The sequence below is a fragment of the Suillus clintonianus genome (assembly GCF_016758775.1).
Source record: "Suillus clintonianus strain FC179 chromosome Unknown DEU56scaffold_132, whole genome shotgun sequence".
In the NCBI taxonomy this organism is placed as follows: Eukaryota; Fungi; Basidiomycota; class Agaricomycetes; order Boletales; family Suillaceae; genus Suillus; species Suillus clintonianus.
Genome location: NW_024539356.1, coordinates 51,051 through 75,737, shown reverse-complemented (window position 1 = coordinate 75,737; position 24,687 = coordinate 51,051). Strand labels below are relative to the sequence as shown.

The following is a 24,687-nucleotide window of genomic DNA, read 5'->3' as shown; positions in this document are numbered from 1 at the left end:
TATACTTGATCATGATCTATGTCCAGTAGTTAGATGACATCCAGATTGTGCTATCCATAAGCACGGCGGACTTGCTGTGCTTCATCAGGGCTCAGGCCAATATGGGTTCATGGAAGGTATTAGATTTAGCTCTGAAGATGTGACTATCGAGTCGCGCCCAGACCCAGCTTCGTGTTCGTGATGATGGCTGTCAAAGGCGCATCAATCCCATTGGACGCATTGCCACCAATTCTGTCTCTTTCTGCCCACCCCATCGAAGCAAGCATCCTTGAACCCAACATTCGTTTCCCCGATCTTTGGAGCAGCCTACGAACGGAAAATGTAAGAGCTGTGTTTCATTCAAAATGGAGGAACCCCGTACCTTGCCAACTTCATCTCCATCTTTGTGTCGAGGCATCTTATCATTATCAAATCTGCCTCCGTGTCTCTTCATGACATTCTTGACTTTATGTTCATCAACAGCACGGGTCTTCGTGGACTTGATGAGAGTGATATATCTCCAATCTTCCTTGCCTTTACTCTGACTCTTGAGGTTAAACGAGTTAGCAAGCTCGTGAACTTCCTTCCTCGACGCCTTGTTCATCGGAGGAAGTACCATGTTGTTCTTTCCGCCCTCATCACTGATGAAGCGGCGAATCTGCTTCTCCAGTGACACCATATCGATGATGGCATTCTGAATTTCAGCAAGCTCGCTCGGATCCATCTTTGCAGCTGCCCGCATCGCCTTGCGCCCCTTCTTCCCACCTTTCTTCGGGGAAATGGGATCTACGGCGTCGGTAAGACGAGCCTGTTCGCGAGCTCGTGTGAGTTCAGCTTTCTTGGCTCGATCTTTCTTCCATATCTCTTGGAGATCGGCAGGTAGCTCTTTCATATTCTCTTTCTTGCGCTCTGAAAACAGATTAGATGACTGATAGACACGATATGACAAGAGCACCCGCTGGCTGGCTGAAAGCTGAAGGATCCGTCCAATTCCTCGTAGTCGTCGACGTGGTCAAATTGACCATTGAGGATTGCACGGAACAGTTTCTTGCGCATTTTGCGGTCTTTACTGCCAACTATACCGCTGTGCATTTCGAGCATTTCCTGTACAGGAGGTCAACCCTTGTGGAATGGAAGGAGAGAGATAGAGATACCTCTATTCCTGCGATGTAGTCATTGTCGGAATCACCTCGATTCCAACGCGGGAAAGAAGCATCATCCTCCTCATCCCCTTCTGAATCACCCGCAGGTGCAGCTGTCGCTGGCTTCGTCGAGCGCGATTTCTCGCGGAGTCGATGGAGCCTAGCCTTGAAGTTACCTCCCGGGCTGAGCTCATCGTCATCTGATGAATCCTCCCCTTCGTCAGAATCACCCGAGGGTAAAGGTTCATGAGGTTTTCCACCCTCCGATTCTGCAACAAGCATATCTTCCTCCACTTCAAACACTGCTTTTTCTTCCTTGTCTTCTTCATCGCTCGTATCGCTATAGGAGCCATGGGAGTCGCTTCCATCGTCTTCTTCCTCGTCCTCGATCCTCATCCGCTGCTCGTCCTCGATATCATCCATCGTGCGATACCGCGATCCCTCCGCACTCATACTGTGAACGAAGCCTTTCATAGCCTCCAAACTGGGCTCAAGATCCGGGTCCAGATCCATCCCTCCCAATCCATTAGACACTTCATCAACACCATCGTTTTCCGGAACACCACTTCCATCTCCACTTCCATCTCCATCTTCGTCATCATCACCCCAATCAATATCATCATCACCCCAATCAATATCATCATCACCCCTCCGCCTAGTCTCCCACCTGATATCCTTCCGTTCCCGTTCATCAGCATCCCTCAATCTCGCTTCAGAAAGTATCGCGCCGAAAGATCCAAACATCGCATGACGCTGGGCACGGTTACGCGCTACTCGAGCGTCTTGTCTCCTAGCTTGCGCCCTCGCTTTTGAGTGATCGCCAGGAGTGAAGACAGGTATCTGATGAGACTGTTTCTTCGCGGTCGGGGTACCGAAATCGAACGAAACAGAGGAGAACTGTGGAGCCTCGCTCGCAGCGGGTATTCTCTGATTATCAACTATACTTTCATGCGCCACGGGCACTGGGTGGATGTGCATCGGATTGTTGGTTCCTGTCAGCATGTACTTTGTGGGTAGCCGTACTCGGGGAATAGGAGGAACAAGCGAAGCTCGTCCTGATCGTGGGTGCGGTGCAACATATACGATAAGCTCGTCCTCTGCTCCAAAAGGAGCGCCGCCCCAGGCGGCGGTACGGTCGAAAAGCACGACATCACTAGCAGAGCGATGCGCAAATGGTTTGGTAGGTTCTGTATCCACGAAGAATGAGAATGTAGGGGTGTCGCCTTCTGGGAGACATGCTGGAGAAGCGGTGGTTTCGTTTGAGATTGGTGTTGTGGAGGATGGGATGGGGTCTGGTTTATCGATGAGTATTTCTATATCATCATCTTGAGTTATCACTAGGGCAGCTGTCGAGTGTTCTAGCGCAGTGCTGCTGTGTACAGTAATTGCGGTCGTTTCGCTGATGACTGCATCGGTGGATACGAGGACAGGTTTTTCGTTATATCTGCGTGCTGTGGAACTGGATGGGATGAAGGAGTCCCAGCAGAATGTTTTCTCTTGCTATATACCCCAGTGAACACCTCGGATGAAGAAGAGGCAACTTGTGGGACTCGAGCCTTGGTCGAAGCCTTAGCAGTACCAAGGTTAGGAAACATCTTTCCCATATCAGCAAAGTCTACCGCCTCCAATTCCTCCTCACGATCAGAAACACCATCTTCTGAGGACGAAGAGGACGGAGGGGGAGGGGGGACATCGACTCCACTAAACACGCGATCAACGCGATCTACAGTAGGGACATGACTCTCCTCGCTCGGACCTAACCACCACCCAACGTCCAAACAAAAAACTTCAGAACAAACCACAAACACAGAAGAAAAAACACAACAACATACCAGCGCTCTCAGCTGCAGGCTGTATGAGATCTTTCAGTTAATCGAATAACCTCGTCTTCGTGAACACCGCTGGGACGAATATGACAGGTTTGAGGCAAGTAAATCTTCGGTTCCGGCGACCTCAGCGAAAGTACGTCACAAAATTGACTGTATCATGTGATGTCTGGATTCGGTAATTTATGTGATGTAGATTCAACGTTCCTCGGACTCGCCCAGAACCCAAATTTCCTACATCATAGCGCATCGAATAATGATCATATGTGCATTCTTATTCTCGTGCCATGGCTGAGTTTGCTACATATCGCCAAGCCTACCTTATTGTGCTCAAAAGTTAAAACAGAACCAGGGCTACACGTCCATCCCCGCACATTACTTGCAAATAATCCCTACACATCCACGTCAACATTAGCATTCGTCAGTGCTCCTCATAGAACTCGTCTTAGTACGAGAATGGCTTCATGAAACCGCCCCGCAACCGCAACATCCAGAAGCCATCACAGGATACTGGAAGTTTACGAAATATAATGTTATGCTGGCTCTACGCACAGGCTCAGGAATCTGAGAGGGTCTGGTGAAAGACCCACATCACCGAAATTCCCCAACTCGGATAAGGGCTGATAATGACTGACCAGGATGCGCAAGGTCACAAAAGGTGCACCAGGTGTATCAGCGCGCGGAAGGCGGGGGAACCGACATATAAGATCTGGTTGAGAAACTCAATTGAAGGTAAGATGGCGGAGGTTGGGTAAGTAACTCGTACCTTAGCATAGATTTCGAGTTTATAAGCATTGATATGGCAATGCTACTTATATGTTCTGATCTAGTATTGAATTCTGATAAGAACACTTCATTTCGGTATTGTATTACATGGTATGCGCAGACAGTAAAAGTACATCTAAGAGCAGAACGTGCACCAGGGCTTCTCTAAAAGGCAGACACGCGCCAAAGCTTCTGAAGGAGACTGACAGCGACAACAAGGAAACATGCGATGATCGGAGAGCGGCTTGAATGTGAATTGCGAATGAGAATAGGGACGACGACAAGAGCGAAACGTGCGACAAGTGGCCAGCGGCTTGCAAGTGAGACATACAGACATCGTTCTGAGTGAGAAATCAGTGTCGACGATGAGACGAAATGGAAGATCGTTAACACATCATTTTTTTCCCTTCCCTTTCTTCGGTGCGCTAGTGGATTTAGCAGTCTTGGCCTTGGATTGAGTTTTTCGGGGCGAGATTGAGGGGAGTTCACGTGGAAGCATCTCCACAAGGTTCTTTGCAAGCAAAACACTCCCAGCACCTGAAACCATATTGAGCCATGATAGTAGAACCTCGATGACAAGCTTACCTAGGAAGTACCGCAAAATGACGGTCACCTGTTCCAGCGCAGTATCATGCATTCCATCCTCGAACGTTGTCCACTCTATGGAACGAAGTAGCAGGAGCTCGATATCTGATGGAGTGGCCTGCAACGGAATAACAAAAGACTGGTGGTAGAAGCTGGCAAATAGTGTTCAGTCCATGAGTTTCGTGAGATGCGCGTCCCACTAACCTCAAATGCTCTATCAATTGTTTGTTTGGCAGCGACGACCGCCTCCTTGTGAACGTCTAGACCATGCTCTCGCGCACGAGTCAATGCTAATCGACGATCGTTGACGTCCGCTGTAAGTTCGAGCAAAGTCAAGAACATCGCATATCGCTCGACTGCGTTGTCTCCTAGCGGGACAGCATACATTGCAATCAACTCTCGTTGGCCTGCAGCCTGGCAAGGAAATTATTGAGGAACAAACCAACTAAGGACAAAGTCTGACCTCCAACACTTGTAGGTAAGCCTCAAGAATGACTTGGGTCGCGAGCGGCGGGACTGGAATGTCGATCGTCTGCAAATAAAGGCAGAGGTGGGCGAAGAAACGCATCATGAAGAAACGTGTCATTGTAGGATACCTGCTGCTTTGTTAGAGAATGTCAAATGCACTTTTTTCGACTTACTATGATGATTCGGGATCAAAGTTTGCATCCCTGAGCTCAGTTGCAAAGGTTTCGAGCAATGAACTTGTCCGATCGAGGATGATCGATGGTCGCCAGCTGAGAGACATGGAATGCGTGGTCTGCGGTAGGACTAATTGACGGTCAGCACATGGAAAATAGACGTGAACGCTACCTAGTGTTTCCAACGTAGATGTTCCTTCCCTCTCCTACTCTTCTTCCTCGGCTGCATCTCATGTTTGCGGTCTGTTTCTCCTTGCATAAGATACTGATTTGCGCCCACAAATGGTCTTCCCATATCCGACATGCAGACTTCAGGACATTGAATGATTGCGGGCAGGGCACAAGAGCTGCATAGAGAATGCACTCTGGATCTGGGAGGCGGGACTTCAAGGCATGTTAACAAGATGGTATACAAACGGTTGAATGGCGCGCGCACATTCAGGGCTGCTCTTGCGCATGTTGATGTCCACAATTTTCGACGTGAGTTTCCCTGCCATCCTTTAGCATCCCAAAGCCATCGATGCTGTCGTCACCTCGTTGCTCATTCGCTGTTGGGCAGATTAGAGATACATATACGATACGTGGAGTTTGACTTACCAATTTAGCCACGAGGCTGTCGACGTGGGGCTTCAAAAGTATACATGTCGACTTCGGCTTGATACTGCACAGAAACACATCAGCTCAACACGAGAACGAGGAACTGAGAGATTATGTGCACCGTCCTGAGACATAAAGCTCAACTTGGTGGAGGTACACCTTAAGGATTTCGGGAGCGAAGACAGTCACGAAATTGTCTGCAAACGCACCATACTCCTTCTGCATCGGCAATGGGAGCTGAGAGGGATTTCCGAAGCTACAAGGCTCTCAGAAACACGCGGACGGAATCCTTGAAGAAAACACAGACCAATGGGTTAGTCGAACGAGGATTCCATAAGGCCACTTCTTGGCCTTCCATCATTCACATCTCTCCCGGTCTTTCTCGTCAGCCGGAACACCTTCCACAGGGGCAATCAAATCCACGATGCGAAACAAGAGTCTTCCCCAGGGAACGAGTGATTCCGGGCTCTGTGGGACAGGTCTAGTATCAAAACATACCTAGCTATGTGACTCCATAGAAGCTTAGTGTGTCACAACAGGATATAAGCCACAGAAGGCCAGCAGGAGAAGCCCAAATTATGTGCATATATGCGCAATAAGAGTGCCACGGAGGGCATGAAAGATGCTTTAGAAAGGTCCTGGAGGCCCAAATGAGTAAAAAAACACGTATAACAGCAGAAAAGGGGCGCATATAGGCATGAAGGGGGTGTGCATAGTATAAGCACAGCAAAGGAACAAGGTGAAACATACCAGGAAGGCACAGAAAGGGTGTCGGCACGCGAATATTCATCAACCCGTGTCGAGAAGGAGCGAAAAAGGCCAGAAAAATCTGTGCATACGCTGACATGCACAGTACTTAATGCAGGGATGGGTGATAGAGAAGTGCAGGAATATCGCCCGCAAGTCCTTTGTTGACGTGTTATTTGTGAGATCACGTGACCATGCATAATCACGCATTAAGTGTTGCACGAGATGATATCCAACCACCCTTAGAAATTTCTGGGCAAACCGACGGACACATGCATGGTCTATGATACGGACACTGTGCAGTGATGAAACAGAAATTGTAAGTCATGATTCATTGGCTAATGTTAATGATACATAATAGTGCATACAAAACCAGCGCTAGCACCAGCATCGTTTGGAGCGAACCCTTCGGTTGTCGACTCCTTGTGTTGGGGCCCCTGATAGGCAAGTTATCTCCTCGGGTAGTACCATTATCCTGAGACGCGCGTACACAATTGTAATCACCTGCTGCCTGTCTAGATGGCACCTACATCACAATCACAGTAAGCACCATGAAACCACGATAATATAAGATCCTTAACACTCACCACAATCAATCGCGCCTGCTCCCTTGGAACCACCACCCTCCTCGCTCTCCGTATCTCAAACTCAGGTTCCGTCCCATCAAGCTGCGCGTACGACTGCCGAGGTCCGTTGTGAAGTTCGTAAATGGATTGTGCGTGGGATATCTATGAACATCAGCATGACACGTCCGCGACGGGCTCATAGTACCGTTTGAAAAACTAGTCTACAAGCAGAAACACAACCGACCACTTCCGTGCTCTCCAGTATCGATCTGCCCTGCTGTGGGTGGCTCCTGTGAATCGGGGCTCGTTGAAGGAGGGGAAGAAACATAGTCTTCATCATGAATCCATTCATTGTCTTTTCCCGGGGGCATCTGCTGCAGCGTTCCGCTGTAAATCGATGCGTGAGATCTAGAAAGCAGTGAGCAAAAGTGACCGCGCGAACAACTTTACCCTATGCGAGAAAAACATCGATGATAGCCGGCAATGTCTGACCTGTCCGAATGGGCCACCAGGATTGGGTGGCGGGTGGTGTTGATGTGGGTCGAGACTATAAAATGTAAGACGAATATCTGATGATGGCAGTCCCACTCACATTCTTGTGGGGATTTATATGTGAATGAGGCAGGGGCGCTGTAGCAGGGAACTGCGAGGGAACCGTCGAGTCAACTGCGAAGCAAACAGATACAGGAAAAATACGTCCAGGAGATTACGAGGCTCACAAGGGCATAAACAAACTGTCAAGTTGTGTCGTGTGAAACATTGGTCAGTTGATACGGTAATAATATATCAGGGGAAATCTGAACTTACCAGGGGCGCATCAGACTGATGGCGGCCTTACACGTTTAGGAGGGTATTGAGGTATGTCTGAGTGTCGTTGAACCTGCGAGCCCATTGTCATCAACCATCATTGCGTCATTGGCCCGTAAAAGATTGTGGCGCGGGAAAGTGTCCGCATAAGGTAATTTCAGACTTGGGGAATTTTGGTGATGCAGATCCTGATGCCATGAACAGAGGTGATGGTCGATCATCAGCATCTGATGAGGCCGTGAGCCTGTCGAAGCACTGATTGAAACGCAATCCTTTACAGGGATTTGAGAAAAGCCTAGCTCACGCGCTCTACTCATTTGTTCGTGCTGGTAGATTGGATGAGGCAGTCAAATCATGCAGAAAAGCAGCATCATCCATGGAGGGCTGCTACTGTTTCAATTACGAACCATTGGTAAGTCAAGCTCCACGTATCGTATATGCATCTCTAATCTGCCCAACAGCAAATGAGCAACGAGATGACGACAGCATCGATGGCTTTGTGATGCTGAAGGATGGCAGGGAAACTCACGTCGAAAATTGTGAACATCAACATGCGCAAGAGCAGCCCTGAATGTGCGTGCACCACTCAACCATTTGTATACCATCTTGTTAAGGTGCCTCGAAGTCCCGCCTCCCCGACCCAGAGTGCATTCTCTATGCAGCTCTTGCGCCCTGCCCACAAACATTCAGTATCCTGAAGTCTGCATATCGGATATGGCAAGACCACCTGCGGGCGCAAATCAGTATCTTATGCGAGGAGGAACATACCGCAGACATGAGATGCAGCTGAGGAAGAAGAGTGGGAGAGGGAAGCAACATCTACGTTGGAAACACTAGGTAGCATTCACGTGGAGGACGGGTACTGTTTACATACATCCGTCTATTTTCCATGTGCTGACCGTCAATTAGTCCTACCGCAGACCACGCATTACATGTCTCTCAGCTGGCGATCATCGATCTCCTCGATCGGACAAGTTCTTAGCTTAAAACCTTTGCAACTGAAGTCAGGGATGCAACCTTTGATCCCGAATCATCATAGTAAGTCGAAACAAGTGCGTTGACATTCTCTAACAAAGCAGCAGGTATCCTACAATGACGTGTTTCTTCATGACGCATTTCTTCGCACACCTCTGCCTTTATTTGCAGATGATCGACATTCCGGTGCCGCTGCTCGCGACCCAAGTCATTCTTGAGGCTTACCTACAAGTGTTGGAGGTGAGAGTTTGTCCTTAGTCATTTTGTTCCTCACTAATTTCCTTGTCAGGCTGCAGGCCAAAGAGAGTTGATTGCAATGTATGCTGTCCCGCTAGGAGACAACGCAGTCGAGCGATATGAGATGTTCTTGACTTCGCTCGAACTTATCGCGGACGTCAATGATCGTCGATTAGCATTGACCTGTGCGCGGGAGGATGGTCTAGACGTTCACGAGGTGGCGGTCGTCGCTGCCAAACTCACAATTGATAGAGCATTCGAGGTTGGTGGGACGCGGATCTCACGAAACTCATGTACTGAACACTATTTGCCAGATTCGACCCTAAATGAACGGACCAGTCTTCTGTCATTCCGTTGCAGGCCACTCCCTCAGATGTCGAGCTGCTGCTGCTTCGTTCCATAGAGTGGACAACGTTCGGGGATGGAACGCATGATACTGCGCTGGAACAGGGCGACCGTCATTTTGCGGTACTTCCTAGGTAAGCTTATCGTCGAGGATCTACTATTATGGCTCCGTATGGTTTCAGGTGCCGGGAGGGTTTTGCTTGCAAAGAACCTTGTGGAGATGCTTCCGCGTGAACTCCCCTCAATCGACCAGCCTGAGGAACGAGCCACAAAATACCTTAACCACAGGCAGTTCTTTACGATCCAGGACAGTCTTGACCGTGTCATGGAGTGCCAGAACCTAGAGGTGCCGATAATGAAGCGGAACACCAGGGCTGCTTGTTTAATTAACCAGGCTTACGATAGAGTCGTGAAACTGCTCAGATATGCCAGACGAGACAGGAGGCCGTCACTCCCGCGACCTAACTCGCATTCGGCAGATATATACCTCCCCGAGCTTATACTGCGGCTGCATGTCATGCTCTACGCCTCTCGAGAGCATATCCCAGAGTAAGTGTAACTTTGTATGTTGTGCCCGCAGTTTTAAGACATCTTGGACAGGAATCTGAAGCGCGCATTGGAGCTTGCCAACACTGTTGCGGATTCGAGGTACAGGCTGTATAATGATTCCTTGCATATTGCTGGCTGGAGGCTTGGGGAAGCCTTAACGCAGTGCGCCGAGCAACGATAGTTGGCTTGGACGTGGGTGGATCGGATCATGCTGTCGTAATTGTATGCATTCTCTTGATTTTTGTTCAATATCAATATCTTAATGCGATGCTGCTGGAAATATGAGCCTATTGGCGGGCTGCGAGGTCGTGGCTCGTCCCCTTCTATGTAGAAAGGATGTGTAGGTTGTAGGATGCTCTGCATCCTATGCCACGCAAAGTCTTCGTGACCGCAGAGAAATATATTAACAAAGAAGAGCCATGCACCAGCCCATCCCACAAAGTCCCGTATCAACAGCCAGCTTCTTTGTATGTTTGATAAAGCAATGTGTAATCATTCAATGGATCGGTGCTTGCAGTACTAGTACACAACGGGGAAAAAAAAACAGAGTATTATGCAGACATGATTTGAATAACTGATAACTGGGATCTAGGTGGAACAACAGGGTAATGAAAGCAAGCAGCATGACATAGAATGCAATAACATGACGAACCAATCAAACTAGACACCTATGTGAACAAACACGATCTGCTGTTCTAGTGGAATCTTCTTGCGCAACGATTTCACAGTCTTGTGCAAGGCTACCGCAGCCCGCGTGCAGTCCAATCTCCCTGAGCCATCGACCAGTTTGCGGTAAAAAATGGACACAGCCTGTAGTGCAACCTCATCGTCGACAGACCACATGGAACCTATCACACTGCGAAATCCAGAGAATTGCATCGCCGCAGCGAGATGTATCGCCTCGTCGGGACTCTTTTCATCACCCACGGTAGTGTGGCAAGCCGACAAGAATGCAAACTCCGGGCTCTGCCAGTCGGACCGGATGATTTCCTTGATCATCAAAGGCCCATCGCGCATCGCGAAGGAAGAGTCGAACGATTGCGTCCGGTGTGGCATTCCATGGCAAGCTAGATGGAGCCACTGATTATGGTTTAGTGCAGCAAGTGCACCCTGGACTGTTGCGTCACCATCCTCGAGTGATGTGAAGGAGACAACGGGCCTGAGGCGCTCAGCGACGATGGCTAACTCAGGAGCGACATGACGGAGTTCCTTCCCTCTGTCCGGATTCGCTTGACCGATGGCGACAAAATTTTGTGTGGACACCTCTTGAGAAACCCGCTGTCTCGCCCGAATGAGTGTCGCCAAAGTGGGGGTGTAAGAGGAGATATAAATGTCAGACAAGTTGTTTTTATTCTTCCCGTACGGTCCTGCTGCATGTAGAGGAAGAAGCGTGAACTCGGCAGTGGGGCACCACCAGATACGCGAGCCATGGTGGATTTCAGATGCCTCAAGAGCTCGGACAACGGGGTCAACAACACAATCCCAAAGCTCGCGGAGGATGCTGACAAGTTTGTTTTGACAATCAGAAGCACCAAATTCCTCTGCGAGGGACTGAAACTCCGAAGACAACTCGGAAACTTCAATCTGCAGGATATCGAGTGGAACGTGCACAGGATCTTGTGCACTGAAGATAATCAAGGCGTCACAGCCATATCGGCTTGCATTGACGATGATGACAGGGCCTTCTTCAGCAGCCTTCTGCAGGTTGTAGAAAAGGGGAGGCAGGAGAAACCGAGAAAAGTTGGGCAACATGCGGATGCGGGAGACGACATCATGCCATTGCATGGTCAGTTGTCGGATTTGTGGGGACTGCTCTTCAGTAGACTGATCAAGCGCGCTACGAAGGCCAAAGCTCAGATGCTTGAACTCTTTCTCCAAGGCTGCGCCGGTGTCACCGGACAGGGAAAGTTCATCGAGCGGTGAGCGTAAGCGTGCCAACTGGGTCCAGAATACGGCACGGCCTTGCTCCACCAGTTCCACAGCAGTTGTCAGTGCCCCGTGACGAACACTGCACGAGAAAGCGTCCATGGCAAGTGAAGCTGTGGCCTTCCTGACGACATCAAATAGATGCGGGGAAGACCGCAACATAGTAACATGCTGATCTAGGAATTTCAATGCGGTTTGATAGGCAAGCAATGCAGAGTCATGGTTCGCCACTTCGGCAGAGATGGTCCATGTCTTGGCAGCGGTAAGATCCGTATGGGAGACTGCATGAGGTAGGTAGGAGAGTTGCACATACACCCTAAATGCTTCATCCAGGTCAGATTGGGTGCCCTGCTGCGCGAATCTGTTTACAAGGCTGATGGCAAGATTGCTAAGAGACCCTGATCGACCATAATGACCAGGGGGACGAAGAAGTAGTGCAGCCCGATGGAGCTCGATGGCCTCATCAAGGTCAGACGGGACGCCCCCCTGCTTGAATCTGTATTCAAGGCTGATGGCAAGATTGTCGAGAGAGAGTGATCGATGAGAATGACCCGGGGGACGAAGGAGTAGTGCAGCCCGACGGAGCTCCATGGCCTCATCAAGGTCAGACGGGACGCCCCGCTGCTCGAATCTGATTTGAAGGCTGGTGGCAAGATTGTCGAGAGACGCTGATCGATCAAAATGACCGGTTGGACAAAGGAGTAGTGCAGCCCGATTGAGCTCGATGGCCTCATGAAGGTCAGATGGGACGCCCTGTTGCTTGAATCTGGTTCGAAGGCTGACGGCCAGATTGTCGAGAGCCGCTGATCGATTGGAATGACCGGGGGGACAAAGGAGTAGTGCAGCTCGATGGAGCTCGATGGCCTCATCAAGGTCAGACGGGACGCCCCGCTGGTTGAATCTGGTTTGAAGGCTGCTGGCAAGATTGTTGAGAGACTGTGATCGATGAGAATGACCGGGGGGACGAAGGAGTAGTGCAGCCCGATGGAGCTCGATGGCCTCATCAAGGTCAGACGGGACGCCCCGCTGCTCGAATCTGTCACCAAGACTGAGGGCAAGATTGTTGAGAGACCCTGGTCGATCATAACGACCAGTGGGACGAAGGAGTAGTGCTGCCCGATGGAGCTCGATGGCCTCATCAAGGTCAGACGGGACGCCCCGCTGATTGAATCTGTTTTGAAGGTTGTTGGCAAGATTGTTGAGAGTCATCGATCGATCAGAATGACCTGGGGGATGAAGGAGTAGTGCAGCCCGATGGAGCTCGATGGCCTCATCAAGGTCAGACGGGATGCCTCGCTGCTGGAATCTGATTTGAAGGCTGCTGGCAAGATTGTTGAGAGACAATCGAGCAGAATGACCGGGGGGACGAAGGAGTAGTGCAGCCCGATGGAGCTCGATGGCCTCATCAAGGTCAGACGGGATGCCCCGCTGCTCGAATCTGTTTACAAGGCTGTTGGCAAGATTATTGAGAGTCATCGATCGATCAGAATGACCGCGGGGACGAAGGAGTAGTGCGGCCCGATGGAGCTCGATGGCCTCATCAAGGTCAGACGGGATGCCCCGCTGCTCGAATCTGTTTACAAGGCAGTTGGCAAGATTGTTGAGAGACCCTGATCGATGAGAATGACCGGTGGGACAAAGGACCAGTGCAGTCCGAAAGAGCTCGACGGCCTCATCAAGGTCAGACGGGACGCCCCGCTGCTCGAATCTGTCATGAAGGCTGATTGCAAGATTGTAGAGACACGCTGATCGATCAGAATGACCGAGGGGACATCTCTGCAAGGCCGCTCGACACTCTTGCACCATGTCTGCCATGCTGTTATAATCAAGTTACACAAGGACTGTCACTGGTCAAGAACACGGGAAGGTTGAAGGGGCCGAAGAGCGCGATTGTGCGAAGACGACACTAGTATGCCTTTCATGAGTACAAAATCCAGGTGGATATGATTAATTTTAATACGCACGCACGTTGAAATTCGAGCACTGAAACCTGGAGAGGAAATGGTATAGTGAGCGCCGAACTTGTGTATGTAGTAAGAACTAGTAGCAAGTACTGAGGCCTGAGGCTGTGGCATTAGTGAATTCACGATTACAGCCGTGTGAACTATAGAAGAATGCAGGAAAAGGCAGTGAGATGACGCCAACACTGAGCAGAATATGGTAGGAAGTTTGGTGACGAGACAACGAAATATGCACGTCTATACTTGATCATGATGTCCAGTAGCTAGATGTCATTCTTCAGACTGCGCTATCCATGAGGACGGTGGACTTGCTGTGCTTCATCAGGGCCCAGGTCAATATGGGGTCATGGAAGGTATTAGATTTCGCTCTGAAGATGTGACTATCGAGTCGCGCCCAGACCCAGCTTCGTGTTCGTGATGATGGCTGTTAAAGGCGCATCAATCCCATTGGACGCATTGCCACCAATCCTATCTCCTTCTGCCCACCCCATCGAAGCAAGCATCCTGAACCCAACATTCGTTTCTCCGATCTTTGGAGCAGCCTACGAACGGAGAATGAGAATGTAAGAGCTGCGTTTCATTCAAAATGGAGGAACCTCGTACCTTGCCAACTTCATCTCCATCTTTGTGTCGAGGCATCTTATCATTATCAAATCTGCCTCCGTGTCTCTTCATGACATTCCTTGACTTTATGTTCATCAACAGCACGGGTCTTCGTGGACTTGATGAGACTTGTTCATCGGAGGAAGTACCATGTTGTTCTTTTCGCCCTCATCACTGATGAAGCGGCGAATCTGCTTCTCCAGTGACACCATATCGACGATGGCATTCTGAATTTCAGCGAGCTCGCTCGGATCCATCTTTGCAGCTGCCCGCATCGCCTTGCGCCCCTTCTTCCCGCCTTTCTTTGGAGAAATGGGATCTACGGCGTCGGTAAAACGAGCCTGTTCGCGAGCTCGTTTGAGCTCAGCTTTCTTAACTCGATCTTTGCCCCATGTCTCTTGGAGTTCGGCAGGTAGCTCCTTCATCTTGTCTTTCTTGCGCTCTGAAAATCGATTAGATGACTGATAGACACGATATGACAAGGGCACCCACTCGCGGGCTGAAAGCTGAAGGATCCGTCCAATTCCTCGTAGTCGTCGACGTGGTCAAATTGACCATTGTGGATTGCACCGAACAGTTTCTTGCGCAGTTTGCGGTCTTTACCGCCAACTATACCGCTGTGCATGTCGAGCAATTCCTGTGCAGGAGGTCAGCCCTTGTGGAGTGGAGGGAGGAAAATCGAGATACCTCTATTCCTGCCATGTAATCATCGTCGGAATCACCTCGATTCCAACGGGGGAAAGAAGCATCCTCCTCCTCCTCCTCCTCCTCCTCCTCCTCATCCTCCTCTGAATTACCCCCAGGCGCAGCTGTTGCTGGCTTCGTCGAGCGCGATTTCTCGCGGATTCGACGGAGTCTAGCCTTGAAGTTACCTCCCGGAGTGAGCTCGTCATCGTCTGATGAATCCTCCCCTTCGTCAGAATCATCCAAGGGTAAGGGTTCATGAGGTTTTCCACCCTCCGATTCTGCAATAAGCATCTCTTCCTCCACTTCAAACACTTCTTTTTCTTCCTTGTCTTCTTCCTCGCTCGTGTCGCTATAGGCGCCGTGGGAGTCGCTTCCGTCGTCTTCTTCCTTGTCCTCAATTCTCATCTGCTGTTCGTCCTCGACATCATCCACCGTGCGATACCGCGATCCTTCCGCACTCATACTCTGAACGAAGCCTTTCATAGCCTCCAAACTGGGCTCAAGATCCGGGTCCAGATCCATCCCTCCCAATCCATTAGACACTTCATCAACACCATCGTTTTCCGGAACACCACTTCCATCTCCATCTCCATCTCCATCACCCCAATCAATATCATCATCACCCCTCCGCCTAGTCTCCCACCTGACATCCTTCCGCTCCCGTTCATCAGCATCCCTCAATCTCGCTTCAGAAAGTATCGCGCCGAAAGATCCAAACATTGCATGACGCTGGGCACGCACCTGATGTTGCTGGATGGATATATCCTTTTGGGCTATAGCCCTAAAACTAGGATACATCATTCAGTTAGATTATCCATTATCTATTATCCAGATGGATGTATCCCATGGTGGATCCCATCTGTTGGATACACAGCCGCATTTTTCGCATTTTTGAAACTCAGCTGTTTGTCATTCCAGGATATATTCATTATTCACAAAACATATCCCATTTTGGTCACCTCCTCATGTCAGGTCTCCCCACATTATTCCCACACATCACATGTTCGCATTTTTCAGCCACACAGTGTGGGAATTACCCCACAACACCAAAAACATCGCCCATTTTGGGAATCTCCACAATATCAATTGTTCCCACACCCTTTCCATATTACTGCAGCTTCACCACCACACCACAATTGCTCCCCTTTCATATACAAGTAGTAGTTTGGTATATATATGTATAATATAATATAATAGACCGCTTTTTTTGTCTATTTGTGAGCCTGCTCCTCCTCCAGGACCCTTTCAAAATGATGTAGGATACAAAACATTTTCGCACTTTTGCCCCTTTGACAAGGAAGTGTCCTAGGGTATTCAGAACATGATTATGAGTATATATGAAGACATTCCCAACTTTATTTGACCATCTGAAGTGTCCTACATCAATAAATATAACACATATACAGAAAAACACAAAATATGTTCCCATTTAATTACTTGCAGATGGATGGACTTGTAAAAATGATTCCCAGCACCTATTCAGTAATATGAACAATGTATCAGGAGCCTAGGACTATAGGACAACCCCCTGTTGCATGGTGTGCCCTCCTTCTCCTGGTGGTGTACCCCCTGTGAATTTTTTTCCTGTAGGATCGGACCTCAATTGAGGTAGGGGGTCTATTTCTATATATATTTGGAGTATGTCTATCATATAGCTAGCCCTGGACACACACAATATACATCTACAGGAACAAAAACATAAAATATTGTATGTTTGGCATTTTTGATGTTGTTTAGTATATTACACTTGCACACATGGTCCACCCTGCTCATTTATAATCAGTAGTACATGAATACATGTATTCTACACTAAATACCAGCTAGATATATGGCACAAACATGAGATCTGATGTAGAGGGGGTATTTCTACTGATCAGAAGCCTACATGGTTGTCAAGCCTGTGATAAGTAATCAGAGACCTGTGATACCCCCAATATATATCCCTTATGATGTCCCTGAAGGCTTAGAAAGATCCATGAAGGATTGATGTAATGACAGGCAAAATGACATATGTGTGAAAAGTGACAATTGATATCTTTTTGCACAAAGTGTCATTTATATATGATAAATGTCAAAGATTTCATTTAAAATATGTAGGATAGATTGTAAACTACCTAAGGAACCTATCCTACCTACTGCCCTGAGGGTAAAGGGTGGAGGGAAGGGATATAGTGTAATCATGAGTTGACCCAGCATTAAAGTCTGACTACTGCTCAACTGACCATTTTCGATGTTTTGGGTTTGTGAAGTTTCCCACACTCAATTTCTTATCTATTTCACTTCCTCAGCACTCAATCATTGTTGGATTGTTCTATACATATATATATATCATGCTGTATATATTCCAAATGTACTCCAGGTTTCTGATCATTAATATTTGATGTTTTGAAGGCATGGGCCCCTTATCAGTAGAAATAGCAAGCATATACACTAGCTCACAGCTCCAGCCTATTGTGAGCTGATCTTGGGCATAAAAAGCAAGTATATATGCTATGCTCACTATATATGAACAGCTTGGATCATAGATGCAATGGTAAGATACTGAAACACATCAAAAATGTCACAAGTGCGATTTTCTATGTTTTTGTTCCTGTAGCAGGATCCTATGTGTGTCCTGGGCCAGCTATATGATAGACCTACCTCAAATATACATAGAAATGGACCCCCTACCTCAATTGAGGTCCGGTCCTACAGGAAAAAAATTCACAGGGGGTACACCACCAGGAGAAGGAGGGCACACCATGCAACAGGGGGTTGTCCTATAGTCCTAGGCTCCTGATACATTGTTCATATTACTGAATAGGTGCTGGGAATCATTTTTACAAGTCCATCCATCTGCAAGTAATTAAATGGGAACATATTTTGTGTTTTTCTGTATATGTGTTATATTTATTGATGTAGGACACTTCAGATGGTCAAATAAAGTTGGGAATGTCTTCATATATACTCATAATCATGTTCTGAATACCCTAGGACACTTCCTTGTCAAAGGGGCAAAAGTGCGAAAATGTTTTGTATCCTACATCATTTTGAAAGGGTCCTGGAGGAGGAGCAGGCTCACAAATAGACAAAAAAAGCGGTCTATTATATTATATTATACATATATATACCAAACTACTACTTGTATATGAAAGGGGAGCAATTGTGGTGTGGTGGTGAAGCTGCAGTAATATGGAAAGGGTGTGGGAACAATTGATATTGTGGAGATTCCCAAAATGGGCGATGTTTTTGGTGTTGTGGGGTAATTCCCACACTGTGTGGCTGAAAAATGCGAACATGTGATGTGTGGGAATAATGTGGGGAGACCTGACATGAGGAGGTGACCAAAATGGGATATGTTTTGTGAATAATGAATATATCCTGGAATGACAAACAGCTGAGTTTCAAAAATGCGAAAAATGCGGCTGTGTATCCAACAGATGGGATCCACCATGGGATACATCCAATGGATAATGGATAATCTTACTGGATGATGTATCCTAGTTTTAGGCTTATAGTCCAGTTTGGATGTATCAATATAGCAGCATGGCCTCGGGCACGGTTACGCGCTACTCGAGCATCTTGTCCCCTAGCTTGCGCCCTCGCTTTTGAGCGATCGCCAGGAGTGAAGACCTGTCTCTGACGAGACCGGTTCTTCGCGGTCGGGGGTACCGAAATCGAACGAAACGGACGAGAACTGGGGAGCCTCGCTCGCAGCGGGTATTCTCTGATTATCAATGATACCTTCATCCGCCACGGGCACTGGGTGGATTTGCATCGGATTGCACAAGTCCCTGTAGGTATAATGCATTAAGTCTGCTTATCACAAGACATGAGTATTGCATTAACTATGCTCGTTGGCATGTTGAGTGATGCATCAGATCACGCTAACTAGCAGACCTACAGTAGTTAGCCCATCAGGAAAACCCTCCCATGTAAACTTAGAGTTATTTAGCTGAATTTTCGATAGTTAGAGATATTTTGTCGAAGTTGTGCTAATTGGACAGCTTAGAAGGCTTGCCAGAATTACATTACCTCAATTTTTTTTATAAAAATTTATGAAAGCCTATTGCTATTCCAAAAACATTAGAACAGTTTGCTTGGCTTAGATGCAGCTAGTGAAGCCTCTTTCGATGCCCTTAGATTGTTTAGACAACGCTAGAGAGACTTTTCACGCTTGAAGAATACAGGAAACAATTAATTATAATTAAAAGTGGGTATCAGCTGAGTGCAGTAACATACGAGCCAGACAAATGTGCAACGAGGGAGTGGTGGTTAATGTATGTACATGTATAGGATTAGTAACTGGAAGTCTGATGCTTTCGACGTTGGAACACATGTGATCCAATTTACTCGTCCTCCATGCCCTCCAAGTCCAAGAATGCAAGGCCGTCATCCTGGTCATAGACTCCGGTGATGCTATGACGGAAGCGACTGTAAACGACAATATATCAGTAACATGCCACCAACTTCGACACTGACTTACTGTACTTCCTCGTATATATCTGCCATCATCTTATGAAATTTGACAGGTGCCGTCGTCAGGATCCTCTCCAACAAAACCACGTGGTGGTTATAGATATCAAAAAACTGATTACCGGTAAACTTGAAATCATCACTTGACTTATTCTTCTTTGCAAGGAGGATGGCACGGATCTAGCAACGAAGAACGTCGACGAGTGAACGAGCACAAAGCAAGTGGGACTTACGGCAGTGCAGACCATAGCCAACATAGGGATTGGAATCTCCGGACGACCACCTTTATTCCGTGCGATATCACAGAAGCGCTGTCCAAACTGCGCACCAACAGACTTCAGATGTTTGAAAAATACCTCATAGAATGAGGAACACGGGCTGGGATTGATACAGCTTCTTTCGGTTCGGTGAAGGAAGGCCTTGAGCCTTGAGCAATGTGATGTGTGAGTATGATGACACATTCACGAGGAGAAAAAAAAACAAACATCAAACGTTTGCGGGAAAACGTATGAATGATTGGCAAGAAGCCTGTCAAGGATTCCGTCGCAGCCAAAACTGCCGAGTCGGAAGTAGCCTAGAATACTTTTGCTGGCCACATCCTTGATATCGCTGCGAAACAGGCTAGCACGAGCATCAATCTATGGATGACGTCAGCATTAATGCGCAGTGAAGACACAACACTGACTAGATTGCTGAGGGCAGACAAATACTCATCATCGATCCGCATCCGTTTCTCGATCGGCGCCGTGTTGTGGTACTGCGCAGCCTTCAGCAGTATTTCGCGTGAATATACATTTCGGGCCGCAATTTCAGGGTATCCATGCTCGAAGGCAATGTAGGCCTTGACTTCGAGAATGCCACGTTGAATTACCTTACGCAGTTCGACGTTCTGGTCCATGAGTCGGACTGACCCAGTCTTTGTGTAAACAAGATGGGAAATAGGGTCTTCTTGAAGTGAGTGTGCCTTGGATTTGAGAGGGTGGGGCTCGGCGTCAGAATCGTTGGTGCTGTCAGGCTCGGACTTGATATCGAGGGTGGGACTGTGGTCATCTTCAGCCTCGTCTCCGGCTAGTGTGGACTCGGAAAAGGACCTGTTGCCCTTGTCAGTGCGTGGAGTGGGAGCCTGTGACACAAATGACGAGCTTGTCATCACTGAGTCCCACAAGGGGGTCTGTTGGGTGAATTTTGAGTTAGCACAGGTATTACTACACACTACACGTGTATAGCAAAAAATCACTTACCTCCGCTGCGTGTTTTCTCTCTCGCGCGTTCAGAGGCCTGAGTTGCGAGCCCCAGATGGGTGGAGGAGGAGTTTTTGACGACTGCGATGAACTTGAGGTCTTATTGGCAATTGTAGGGATCTATGAAGATTAGTAAGCGAATACGCGCCGGTACCTGATCAAATGCAGACTCGGACTTACCTCTCCGAACAATGCCTTAGCGACACTCTCCGCCAGCTCCATATCAGATTCTTCATTGTCGGATGCATCAGACATACTGTGCTCGCTGGCATCTGAATTGGGCTCCGATGAGTCAACAGACACTGCCGCTGCCTTGTGCGCTATAGCCTCATGTTAGTAAGTGCCATGTGGCAACACACGATCATGATCTGACCCATCTTGGACTTCTTCTTAGGCTGGATACTAGGTTCCACCTCTGACTCGAAATCCGAAGCTGAGGAAGGTAGCGGTCGTTCTGGATCATCTGTCTGTGAGTGAGTTTGTAATATTGTTGTGGCCAATGACTCACTGCGGTTTTTGCTGTCTTTTTTGTTTTGAGCAGGTGGTGCGGTTACTTTCGGTTCGTGACCTGGATTGCCAGTCTTCACCCATTTTTGGGCAGGTCTGACATCATCCGTAGTCGAAAGTTTATGCTTGCGCGGCTTGCTTTGGAGAGTCTGCCAAACTGTGCTCCGCAACAATATCGTTGGTGTGACTTGTGAGTACAAATGAATGTGTAATGTGTAGTGCATACTCACCCGGTTTTTCCAGCGCCTGGTCCTTGGCTTTGCGTCGGGCTTCAAGTTGAACTGAGTGAGTTTTTCAACCTTATCAGTATGAAAAAACACTTACGGCGTGAATGTGACTCCATTGAACTCTGGCTGTCTAGGTAAAATAAATTTGAAAAATGTGAAATGAATGTGTGGCCGTCTTTCTACTCAGCGCGGCAAGACTATGAAAGACTACTTTGGAGGTGAGCGAGTGTTTGATTTTGAGTTGGATTAAACTCAGACCCGCAATTTATAACAGCCTGAGGTCGCTTTATAATATTTCATAATGCAGAGCAAGGGTTGAGCCTTTCCTTTCCCTGACAGGCTTAGTTCGTTACTAGGTGAGTTTATGGTCTGAAACTTTAACACAGCCTCACCAAGTAGTCTTAGTGCGCGCCCCCTCATTTGCTCACTGGTAATGGTCTTGCCATTCTGGAGCCTCGTTGATAACGGTCTTGCTGGTCTGGACCTGCGCCACCTACCAAAACGAGCCTTCAGATGCCATGAAGTGCGTCTTTGCAAGAACCGTCACGCTGGACCAACATGTACGTTCTGTTACCTGATACTGATCGCTCCCAACACTGCTCAGAACGAACCCGAATAGCAGCCCGTTTTTTTTCCACTCCATACGTCACCCTCACCCTCCTTACACGCAGATCACAAAATACATTGGCGCAATCAAGTGATGAGTGCCCTGTTACCCTTCCAAAATATTTCGGCTCCCAAATCACGGCACAAACAAGCACGAAGACTCTAGTCGCCAGTATTCAACACGTAAGTCATTTTCTATTGGAGTACTACCCCACCCATCCCCCTTTCAGAATGCCCAGAGCGTTCCTCATTCACGTATGGGTTATCATCCCGCACCGTTGGTGAGTTCTTATTAGCCGTTCGTCATTCCACATGTTCAACTTCGGGAAACATAGGCGCCACCCAAACCCCAATCAACTCAACCTTCCACAAGACACTTTGACCCATTTTATGGTCACGAGCCTTCGCCGTTGTGCGCGCAGTTCAAAAACCATCTGTTTGCTTGTCCCGAATACCCCCCATCGTCTTCTAACTCTCAAGTCAAGCTCCCCCATTTCATCGCATATGCCCTCCACCGCACGAAGTTGCATTCATCTGTTACCTTCGCTGCTCTCGTCCTCCTCCAGCGATTGAAAGCACGCTTCCCTACCGCTCGGGGATCTTCGGGACATCGCCTGTTCATATCCGCATTCATGCTCGCCTCCAAGGTCATCTGCGACGATACTTACTCAAACAAATCCTGGAGCATCGTGGCCCAGGGTATGTTCCAGCTCAGGGAGATCAACCAGATGGAACGTGAGATGTGTCAGTACCTGGAGTGGGAGCTTAATGTGGACCCAGTAACGCTGAGGGAGTTCGAGGAAATGGTGAAGAAATATTTCGTAGGTCAAGGTCCCTACCCTACTTACATACTACCCTCCTCATCCAAGACCACCCCTCCTCCTACCACGAATCCATTCCCGCCTCCCCCAACCGCTTTGGCGCCTACTCCGTCGTATGGTCATCGTTACCCTTCTCCACCAAAGCCCACATACCCTCCACCCAGCACGTACATTACCCCACCGACAACGCCAGACACGCCGTCGCCGAGTTATTCTACATCGACGTCCCCAGCCTCAACCGCATCGCCACCAACACCACCAACACCACCAGGTATGGAGGACTGTACCGCCCGTATAGTATCGGCGTCATCATCGCCCAGTATACAAATTGAAGCTTATATAGTCTGTGGTAGGGCATCCTAATTTTATTTTATTTACCTGATGGCCGAAATTCTCATACCTGGTTAGGGGTATTCCATAAACGAATGACAGCATTGAAAACGCAAGTTCCATCGCTAGTTTGAATGACACTGGTAGTTCCACAGGGGTATGTGCGTCTGATAGAGCTGGAGATGCCTGTGGATCGCCTTCGTCATCTACGTCCATGCGTTTCTCTTCACTGTCTTCTTCGTGGAATGCGAGCGCAGCATGACACTTCTTGACAACTTTTACAGCCGGACCGCTTGCGCCAGTGACAACATCCCAATATCTTTGTCCATAGTCCTCCATAATGGTACAATTATTCACCCGGGCGAGACCATCCATATCCGCAAAGGCTCTTATGTGCACATTCCCATCGAGGCTTCGAACTTTAGCACTGACATCTGGGGCAAGAATGCAAGAATATTCAAGTAAGTGTAATCTTCCTCGTTACACCGTTGTCCTAAAAAAAAACCTTGCAGCCCTGATCGCTGGGTTTCTCTGCCTCACACCGCACGAGCTCCCTCGCATCCAGGAATCGCGAACCTGATGACATTCTCATTCGGTCCACACGCTTGTCCAGGCTGGAAGTTCTCAATGTTGCAAACCAAGATATTCCTTGCGACTCTCACCCCTCATTTTGTTTTTGAGCCTGCTGCGGATATTCTTCCTACACCCATTCGATGTCTTCTAATCTCGCTCTTTCTTCTGGCACGACCGACAATTCCTCCACGTCATCGGCATTATTTGATAGCAAACCTTGCGAGAATCCCAGCAACAATGCATTCGCAGTTCAACTCAAAAGGTTGTACCGCAGTATATCTACCCTCGAAACCAAGATCCTCAATGATGACCCTGAAGACCTCGTAGATGAAGGTCAGGTTGTTCTCCAAGGACAAGGGCGCAAAGTGAACGATGAAGACCTCCAGCAGCAAAAAATGGACGAAATTGATCTCAGACCATAAACGGTAAGTGACTCTCTGATTTTCATCATGACATCATTGATTGAAGGCATGCAGATGATGCATAATCTGATGGAGATCTCCCTTGTGCCTGTCTGAAGATAATCTGACGGAGATCTCCCTTGTGCCTGTCTGAAGACCCTTCGAATGGGTACAACTATGAACTTCCAGAGTCGGTGCTTTGCGGTATGCCACGAGGCCAACACGTTCCCTCTGATGGAGATATCCCTGGCACCTGTCTAAAGGCCCTTCGAATCAATACAACCGGCAACTGCGAGCTTCCAAACTCGGTGCTTTGCGGTACACCACAAGGACAACACGTTCCCACTCGGACAGCACCTCAGCTCAGCTCATGCACACCACCTCCCTTCTCTGACGTGTATGCGCTTGCAACTGGCATTTTGTAAGTGAATTTTTAGGACATTCAGTATTCAATATTTCTCATCAAATCTACCTAGAACATGCCCGAAACTGATATGTCCTGCCTGCAACTAAAACGCTTGCATCGATATCTGGATACAGCAAGCACCTCGCAAAAACCACCAATCCAGCTTGTCGTGCATCTTTACC

The 24,687-nt window shown here is 48.3% G+C and overlaps 8 protein-coding genes across 8 annotated transcripts; 4 read left to right on the top strand and 4 right to left on the bottom strand.

The window, feature by feature from the left end:
- Nucleotides 1-201: 201 nt before the first annotated feature.
- On the bottom strand, nucleotides 202-5,760 carry DEU56DRAFT_918409 (107-domain-containing protein; the record flags this gene model as incomplete). The annotated part of the gene is made up of 14 exons (XM_041358116.1): nucleotides 202-306; nucleotides 362-945; nucleotides 1,002-1,083; nucleotides 1,134-2,621; nucleotides 2,672-2,877; nucleotides 2,954-2,972; nucleotides 3,920-4,053; nucleotides 4,202-4,249; nucleotides 4,298-4,436; nucleotides 4,502-4,711; nucleotides 4,761-4,896; nucleotides 4,939-5,057; nucleotides 5,536-5,599; nucleotides 5,657-5,760. The coding sequence occupies 14 exons, from the start codon at nucleotides 5,758-5,760 to the stop codon at nucleotides 202-204; spliced, it is 3,438 nt and encodes a 1,145-aa protein (XP_041202651.1).
- A 2,416-nt stretch (nucleotides 5,761-8,176) lies between these two features.
- On the top strand, nucleotides 8,177-8,810 carry DEU56DRAFT_835564 (uncharacterized protein; the record flags this gene model as incomplete). Its single annotated transcript, XM_041354754.1, is given in 4 exon segments — nucleotides 8,177-8,251; nucleotides 8,302-8,633; nucleotides 8,682-8,769; nucleotides 8,781-8,810. Coding segments are annotated over 2 exon segments (219 nt in total), but the record flags the coding sequence as incomplete, so codon positions are not given.
- DEU56DRAFT_918408 (uncharacterized protein) lies at nucleotides 8,763-9,942 on the top strand (the record flags this gene model as incomplete). The annotated part of the gene is made up of 4 exons (XM_041358115.1): nucleotides 8,763-8,870; nucleotides 8,920-9,129; nucleotides 9,271-9,761; nucleotides 9,813-9,942. The coding sequence occupies 4 exons, from the start codon at nucleotides 8,763-8,765 to the stop codon at nucleotides 9,940-9,942; spliced, it is 939 nt and encodes a 312-aa protein (XP_041202649.1).
- Nucleotides 9,943-10,380: 438 nt separating this feature from the next.
- On the bottom strand, nucleotides 10,381-13,735 carry DEU56DRAFT_114943 (TPR-like protein). Its single transcript, XM_041344620.1, has 2 exons — nucleotides 13,652-13,735; nucleotides 10,381-13,593 (listed from the first exon to the last, which is right to left on the bottom strand). The coding sequence occupies exon 2, from the start codon at nucleotides 13,500-13,502 to the stop codon at nucleotides 10,422-10,424; it is 3,081 nt and encodes a 1,026-aa protein (XP_041202648.1). The 5' UTR covers nucleotides 13,503-13,593; nucleotides 13,652-13,735; the 3' UTR covers nucleotides 10,381-10,421.
- Nucleotides 13,736-13,766: 31 nt separating this feature from the next.
- DEU56DRAFT_984453 (uncharacterized protein) lies at nucleotides 13,767-15,563 on the bottom strand. The gene is made up of 6 exons (XM_041359996.1): nucleotides 15,032-15,563; nucleotides 14,939-15,010; nucleotides 14,744-14,888; nucleotides 14,401-14,693; nucleotides 14,252-14,335; nucleotides 13,767-14,190 (listed from the first exon to the last, which is right to left on the bottom strand). Exons 1-6 carry the CDS (start codon nucleotides 15,458-15,460, stop codon nucleotides 14,029-14,031), a joined length of 1,185 nt encoding a protein of 394 aa, XP_041202647.1. The 5' UTR covers nucleotides 15,461-15,563; the 3' UTR covers nucleotides 13,767-14,028.
- Nucleotides 15,564-19,266: 3,703 nt separating this feature from the next.
- Nucleotides 19,267-21,484, bottom strand: DEU56DRAFT_918405 (uncharacterized protein; the record flags this gene model as incomplete). Its single annotated transcript, XM_041358114.1, has 12 exons — nucleotides 19,267-19,351; nucleotides 19,404-19,573; nucleotides 19,627-19,713; nucleotides 19,769-19,819; nucleotides 19,879-20,031; nucleotides 20,079-20,564; nucleotides 20,635-20,754; nucleotides 20,815-20,954; nucleotides 21,008-21,097; nucleotides 21,143-21,298; nucleotides 21,372-21,422; nucleotides 21,466-21,484. 12 exons carry the CDS (start codon nucleotides 21,482-21,484, stop codon nucleotides 19,267-19,269), a joined length of 1,608 nt encoding a protein of 535 aa, XP_041202646.1.
- A 442-nt stretch (nucleotides 21,485-21,926) lies between these two features.
- DEU56DRAFT_928467 (uncharacterized protein) lies at nucleotides 21,927-23,158 on the top strand (the record flags this gene model as incomplete). The annotated part of the gene is made up of 3 exons (XM_041358642.1): nucleotides 21,927-22,157; nucleotides 22,205-22,255; nucleotides 22,310-23,158. The coding sequence occupies 3 exons, from the start codon at nucleotides 21,927-21,929 to the stop codon at nucleotides 23,156-23,158; spliced, it is 1,131 nt and encodes a 376-aa protein (XP_041202645.1).
- A 252-nt stretch (nucleotides 23,159-23,410) lies between these two features.
- On the top strand, nucleotides 23,411-23,809 carry DEU56DRAFT_717285 (cytochrome P450; the record flags this gene model as incomplete). Its single annotated transcript, XM_041347616.1, has 2 exons — nucleotides 23,411-23,586; nucleotides 23,638-23,809. Coding segments are annotated over 2 exons (348 nt in total), but the record flags the coding sequence as incomplete, so codon positions are not given.
- Between the last annotated feature and the right edge of the window lie 878 nt (nucleotides 23,810-24,687).